The sequence below is a fragment of the Schistocerca cancellata genome, chromosome 1 (assembly GCF_023864275.1).
Source record: "Schistocerca cancellata isolate TAMUIC-IGC-003103 chromosome 1, iqSchCanc2.1, whole genome shotgun sequence".
NCBI classification, from domain to species: Eukaryota; Metazoa; Arthropoda; class Insecta; order Orthoptera; family Acrididae; genus Schistocerca; species Schistocerca cancellata.
The window spans coordinates 332,612,966-332,620,785 of record NC_064626.1 but is presented as its reverse complement, the minus strand read 5'-3'; the positions used below and the strand labels follow the sequence as shown (position 1 = coordinate 332,620,785).

Here is a 7,820-nt window from a genome sequence, read left to right as displayed (position 1 = left end):
TTCCACAAACAGGGTTATGTGAGTACCATTTACTGGAATCTTGATATCTTTTATGTAAAGAAGAAATAGGAGAGGTCCTAGAATGCTTCCCTGCGGTACCCCAATTTGCACAGAATTCATTCCAATTAAGAATGTAGAAATACCTTGCGGTGCAAATAATTAATCAGTCTCCCTGCGCTTCGCGAGTGGAAGAGAGATGAGTTTCAACGTATTGTACAATGGAAATTAACGACGTTACAAAGAAAAAAATATAGGAATTTAAACGTTGCTATAGAAGACTGGCATCTTCTCGAATAATTATGCTGCATTGTGCTTCCGTTAGCATATTAATGTCTGGTGCAAATTTTAGATACACTGATTCTTCTGGAAATATATAAGCATGCTGCTGTTGCTGCCAGTTGGTATTACGCGTACATGAATACATCGTGTGTTGGAACTCTGTGTATCGTAGATCTTTGAACTGCTGTAAAACAGAAAGGTCTTTGCCGACCGTAGGGGATGGTTGTTGGTGGGGAGTTACAAAGTTTGTCAATAGTTGAAAAACTGCCCAAGAATGTCAGAAAAGTTGGACCACTTGAAATGGGTAAATCTCGGATTGAGAGTTGGAGGAGCCATAATTTTCCACCCAGTAGAATATGCAAAAGTCCTTATTCAGGTAAGATAATGCTTAACTGTACGTTACTCTGTATGCATAAATTTCTTATATCTTGATTACAATTTTTTGTGTTTTAGATTGGTTATGAACCTATAAAACCGTATCCAACGAAGACTCTGTTCGGAAAGCCGGCGCTTGCTCTTCCAAATGTGTTTCAATATGGTAAGATAACATCTTACACCTTAAATAATGAATGCAGTTACTTTTCCTTACCGGTGATTTGTAAGATTACCGGCTATTGCTGATTAGTGTATTATGCAGTACGAATCTTGAAATGCGGGTTAAAGGAATGATGAAGAACTATGTTGAGCGACAGTATTTATGGTCATGCTTATTATTCAGTGTCGTACTTGTTGGGAATCAAACCTTACCGGAAAGTATGTAGAAATCATTCATTCCACAAAATTCCTAAGGCGACACCCCCAGACAAATATCGCGATGGTTACTTTGAAAGTAAATGGCCTTTCTTCCGGCTATAATGACTGCTATGTATATGCACTAGAAGAGTGCTAACCCACAAATTCAGATTTTACGTATTTGCCATACTAGAATTTTTGTTGTCGTTGTGTACAGTATTGGTGAAATAAATCGTTTATGTGTATCGTGCACTGACGGAATAATGGGAAGTGATAGTGCCAGCTTGCCTTACATTATACTGTAGGTAGCTGTAGAAGTTATTTTTATTTTCCGTAATTTTTGGAGTCATGCAGCAGACATTTCTATTGTTGCTATAAATACATCCATGTCACATATGCACTTCATTTGTATACGATACATAATGGTTTATCGCACCCTTATGAGGTATACTTTCCTTTCTACGTAGAATTTCCTATGGGAAGGTGTTCACCAGTAACTTGTGGAATATTTAGGTGTAGTCTTGTTCTTCAGGCATGAACTGTTTCACTACATTTAAGGTTTATTATAGTATTTGTACTGCTTCAAACCATCTGCAGAGTAAAGAGCTAATTTTATTAGTCCATGGACTTACATTTTGTAGTTATAGCCAACAGTTCAGTGTAAGGAAATATGTTGACAGCATGTCAGGAGTATAAGTATGAGCAGCATTTTTGTACAGAAGAAATATTTTAGCTTAACTTAGTAACTGGATATTAAGGTAAGCAAATCCTAAAGCTTTACTGAATTTTAAAGTTTGTCTGTTTCTTATATTTGCACATGAATCAAGAAGGAGAGTTATAAATGGGAGTTCAGTACTGTATGGTTTTGTTTCCTAGTGGGTAAAGAGCCTTTGATGCAGATTTGTGACTGTGACAAGGCTTTGTCTGATTAAAGTTCAGCGTCTTTCTGTGCCCCTAACATGTCATTCCAGACAAGAACTCTGGCCTTGTTATTGGGTCCTTTCCACTATATTGCCGGGATTGCAAAGTATTGCACTGGATCACAAGATAAACGGACAGTAAAAAATCCCTCTCAAGACCAAAAACTGGAATTTGTTTGTGAACAGCACACTACTTCATTGTCTGTGGGTTCTCACAATAAGCAAAATATCGTTCACTGAGCCGGCTGCTGCCATTGTGTGAGGAAAATTGAACTTGGTCACAGAGCATATTGAACGACTTGTTGAAGCTGACAATACACATCCTGCGCGAGATGTGATCCTGTGGCTAGTGTGAGGACACTCTTGCTGACGTATGAAGTAGTAAGTCTTAAAATTGCTGACATCAGTTCTTCACTCATCTCTTTGAGACTCTAATTACTGGATGCCCGAGTGCCGTACAACTTTTGTTAACAAGCATGTGTTGAGCACAGCTTCCAGGATTGGTGATACACCTCCAATTAGTAGTCAATAAAAGTTAATTTTTACTCACAAGATAGAGATGTAAGTACCAACATTGTGTTCTTTGCATCGGTCTCCACTTATGGAAAGATGGATAATCTTGCCCATAAAATGTGGTTGCTGCAGAGACTGAGTCTGTCATTCACATAAGGCCGGCAATAAAACAAGCTGCACCTGAGTTCTAATTCTTGCCATATGCACGATCAACAACACTGTAGGATGTGGAAGTGTCTGGAGAAAGTGTTCCCTCTTCTTAAGATGTTTCAGTGCTGTATCTTCTCAGGGTCCAGTGGTAAACGTTGCACAATAGGCACATAGTTGAGAGTTAAAGTCCACTGCTTCCTCTATTTTACTGCATTTTGGGTGTCTGCTAAATGTATGTCTCATGGAACCTCAAAGATAAATTAATTCACTTTGTCCCACAATTAATAGCAAAAACTTCCAGTAATAATTCCACAAAACTGCTAATGGCTGTGTCAAGATCAGAATAATTTATGCCAGAGAGTTTCCTCGTCCTGCAGCGGCCATCCACTGCCTGGCATCAGGGGCCATCTGATCAGCTAAATGCGGTGCATTGTTAAGAGTGTATTTGTCGACTAGTATTTATCTTGCAGTTGTGTATTGAATTTTGCATATTTGAAACATATGGACATTATTCAAGTGTTGTAAAATAGAATTACAAGTAGAAAAAGGTCTTAACATTTGCAACATATTGCTTGCTGTGGTTGAAAGAGTGGCGAAGCTAAATGAGACAGTTCAAAACCCTGTATTGTGTATGAGATGAGTGCTTTTGGGCAAAACACACAACATTTTTTTTTCAAGAAAGATTGTTCTGGCATGAATGATTTTCCACGTTCAGGAAGTATCGAAAATTGACTTGTGATCAAATGTGACCATCTGTAATGTGACACTGCATTCAATAGGCATGTTTAATTCAATGCAGCATAAATTGAAGGGTGACTATTACTGAGTTTTTGCTTCAGTATCATCAGTTCACTCGTTGAGCATTCCTCTGCAGTATTGTTACTCTTGACGAGCAATGGAAATTAAAGGCAGAGCCCTACAACACTTGAGCAAAGGGCCATGCGAAGATAATACTTCGCAGGTGGTGACTCTAGAAGAGTGTTGTGTAATGCAAAGCACACCCCAAGGGCATGTACATCACACCTGGTGTTTGTTGCCAACTGAGACACCCATCGCTCTCTGTGTGAAAAACACTGATAAAACTGTCATATGTTGCTACTACATGATAATGCAATCTGAAAAAAAAAAAAAAAAAAAAAAAAAAAAAAAAAAAAAAAAAAAAACCTAACCAAGAGTTTGTTTGGTAATCATCCCATATTGTTCTGATCTTATGCTCTCTGATGTTTATCCTCCTGTTCTTTACTGAACAACCTTTAGAAAGTTTCTGGGCAGAAATGCATTTCAGGCCTGGTTTGACATTATCTTTTAACTCGGTAAATAGTTTTCTAGTCATGGATTCGTAAACTACCTGAGGGTCATTCCATCTCAAATCAACTAACAGTCTCAGATTCAGATGACTTTTTTTTTTTTCCCTTCAGGTAATGTACCCACTAACACTAGCTTAAATTTCAAATTTTTCTGACCTTTGGTTTTTGAGTTTCAAGGGTTTAAAAATTAAAAAAAACCTCCGTTTTTGATTAATCGATAATTGTTTTAAAATGCTGTAGCTCAAAAACTATACAACCTAGAGTGTTCAAACCTGCACCATTGTTTTCCTCTATAAATTCCCTTCAATTTGATATGTAACATGACTATGCTACCTATATCTGAAAATTTTAAACTATTCCAAAAAACATTTTTTTGAAATTTCCAAAATACGTACCCTCGGATTTTTTTATAAAAATTGTATGTGTGGTCCAGTCTGACTGACTACATGGATGCAAAATTTCAAGACGGGATCTCAATGGGTTCTTGTATAAAATAATATTTTACTACCGCAATACACACTAGTGAGGTGAAAAGCAGACTATTTCTAGGCTATGAATACTAAGGTAGGCCTATGTGATTCTAACAAACTAGTGTTAGTGGGTACATAACCAGAAGGAAAAAAAATTCATCCAAATCTGAGGGGTCATGGTTCAAATCGTGTAGTACAATTGGTTGATTTGACATGGAATGACCCCTGAGCATTGTCAGACTATTTTAGATAATGTGGGAAAATACATGGTGTTTGAAAAAGAACTCCCTAGTTTTAATGTGTTCTAGAATCTGTACAAAGTGACATACACTATTTTAGTTTGTGGTGTTTGATTCATCAACTCTCAAAGTTTAGCTCCCCTGAAGTTGGCAGGTCTGCTTGACCTTGAGAAAGCACCAGTGCTGTTTTTTCCTGTTTCCTCAGTCTAGTCCAGGTGTGCATGCTGTGCAGAACAACTCGGCAACCATGTATACTCAGCAACAGAAAGTGCTGGCTTGTGAAAAGTGATGAGTCAGTTATAACAGTGCAACATAATTTTAGACGTCAGTATAGTGGTGAACCACCTACAGCAAAAACTATCCATCATTGGTTAATGTTTTGGGTCAACAGAAACATCCGATCTCACGCGTCGGCTTTGACCCGTGACGTAAGGGTGTTGTGGTGTGTGACGTCATTACGGCGCGGAGTTTGGTTTGTGAGTGTGGCGTGTTTGTAGATGTTGCCTCGTTGACGTTACCTTAGTAGGAGTTTTAGGGCCTGTAATATATAGTTTACCTTTTTACTGTACTTTTTGTTTTAACGTCGTCTATGAGGCTTTTATCAGTTTGCCATTAGATTGTTCAATCTTTATGGTCTATATGTTTTGTCGCTACTCGTTATGTCTAATGAATCAATATTGTTTTTTTCTTTTTTTTATTTGTTTCTTTTTTTTATCTTTTGATTGACCTACACATTGATCTGTAGCGTAGCCCTGAATACGAGGTTAGGTGGGGAGTTTTTTTTTTGGCGGGGGGGGGGGGTCAGGGGGGGGCGCAGCCACACATGCAATGTTTTTATATCCGCCATATTGGAATTGTCGTTTATGGTTGTTTCCGCCATATTTGTGACGTCATGGGTCAAAGCCGACGGGTTGGATCGGACACTTCCGTATTTCCAATGTTTTTCAAGGAAACCAGTGAAATGTGGTGAGAAGTGGAATATCATCTCGACGTGTGCAGGGCAGCAAATGGATCCCACGTTGAAGTCTACTAACATTAAACAGAACTTGAAGGAATTCTCTTTCATGGCATGTACTCATTGATGTAATTTTTTCATTAATTTCCCCATTAAATTTATACTTAAAACTGGGGAGTTCTTTTTCTAACACCCTGTAAATTGATCAATTTCCCTCTTGATATTTACTGTTGTATCCAATAAACTAATGGAAAATGCCTTAAAGTAAGCACTGTACTAACACAAATGAAATAAAACTTACCATGAAAACTTTGACAAAAGTTTATTTTAATACCATGAGGTATCTGCGGCGTGAGCATGCCTGTTTTGGTTCGAATTATAATTACTTACTCTGGGCTTCGAAATGGTTTATTTAGTTGTTGTCCTGAATCATAGTCAGGTGGTACGGAAACATGGTATTTCATAAATTCATTTATTTCATAAATTCACAGAAGCCAAAAATTATGTTGGCAGAAGTGAAAAGAGGCTTTATCAGTTGTGCAGTATCGTACTTCTTCACCCTTACATTATGGGGTACTGGCATTAAGAAGCATATGATGGAGAAGATTTAAGATTTGCTTTTTCGTTTTCAGACAGGTTGCTTGTAGCTATGTCACAGAGTAGATAATAAGATGGCCTCCAGTGAGATTTCAAGCGAGACCCTGTGCAGCTTTCACCTTATAGTGTGACTTCGTTACTTGTGAGCTGTTCAAGAGCTGTAGCATTTGTCTCCATTATTGTCCCAGTGGTGGTTATATTCTTCATGTCATACAACTTGCCTGGGCTCAAAAGCATAACTTGATGACAATATCTTGCATCTTAAGCTTAAATTGCTCAGCTAATTCAATAGAAATGATACAAATATATAAAGTGAATTTAGCAAGGTAATTCCAGGAAGTAACTTTTTAGTCAGAGTTGCCAAAAATAACATGTATTGTTGCAAAGATTCAGTGGTACTACCAGCAGGAATATTACCAGCCACTGTGTTCCATGAATGGGTTTGGAAGTGACTACAGCTTGCATCCCAAAGACACGGCTGCTGAGGGCCAGAATTTGCAAAGTATTTGTCAGTTGCCTTACTCGCATTTCTGTAAGTAGGTTTATGGACTAATGTAGTTATTAATAATACTCAGATGCACAACTACAAATTAAGCACCATAAAACAGTAACTGTCACAATTACTTGCGTAGTTATGTGTGAAGTGTACACAAAACTAAGAAGCATTATTCACCAGATACATTATGAGTAGGCAACATATTGTTTTTTATAATTGTAGGCTTAGAAAATACCTTTCTTGAGATCAGCACTATCCCTAAAAGATAGGCACACAAATGCAGAGACAGCGCTACAGCATTGATTACAAAATGTGAACATCTACTTTGTAACTGACGAATACATTAAAGTTACAAATCAAGGATGACTACTGTGCAGGAAACTATGTGCTGTTATTTGTGTAATTCTGTGTGTAAAACACAATTTAACATGGAACCAGTGAATCTATCCTGTGCAAAAGTTCAATTCCAGCTTCTGCTAACACAAAAGAAGCATTTGTTATCAGAGCATGGAACAGTGACCGCAAAATGCTGACAGTAGTGTCTAGCATAAGTAATGCTTAAGCAAAACTATTGTTCAGATTATAAATACTGAAAGAATGACACATCATCTACTTTTTATGGTTACAGTATATCCACTGCTAATGCTTTGTCAGTAGAAACAGAAGTGCCTATTTTGAAGAGCTTTGCAGTTTGCGTATGCCCGCTGCTTGAATACTGCTCAGCAGTGTGGGATCTGTACCAGATAGGGTTGATAGAAGAGATAGAGAAGATCCAACAGAGAGCAACACGCTTCGTTACAGGATCATTTAGTAATCGCGAAATCGTTACGGAGATGATAGATAAACTCCAGTGGAAGACTCTGCAGGAGAGACGCTCAGTAGCTTGGTACGGACTTTTGTTGAAGTTTCAAGAATATACCTTCACCGAAGAGTCAAACAGTATATTGCTCCCTCCTACGTATATCTCGCGAAGAGACCATGAGGATAAAATCAGAGAGATTAGAGCCCACACAGCATACAAACAATCCTTCTTTCCACGAGCAATATGAGACTGGAATAGAAGGGAGAACCGATAAGAGGTACTCAAGGTACCCTCCGCCACACACCGTCAGGTGGCTTGCGGAGTATGGATGTAGATGTAGAACCCAAAATAATGACAGGT

The 7,820-nt window shown here is 38.1% G+C and overlaps 1 protein-coding gene across 1 annotated transcript in view; it reads left to right on the top strand.

The window, feature by feature from the left end:
- Window positions 1-465: 465 nt before the first annotated feature.
- The window catches only part of LOC126173337 (mitochondrial carrier homolog 2-like), a 64,331-nt gene continuing 56,976 nt past the window's right edge, over window positions 466-7,820 (top strand). The window contains exons 1-2 of the mRNA XM_049920948.1: window positions 466-655; window positions 733-817. Of these exons, the coding sequence (XP_049776905.1) occupies window positions 554-655; window positions 733-817 (187 nt within the window). The 5' untranslated portion in view covers window positions 466-553. The remainder of the gene's footprint in view (window positions 656-732; window positions 818-7,820) is intronic.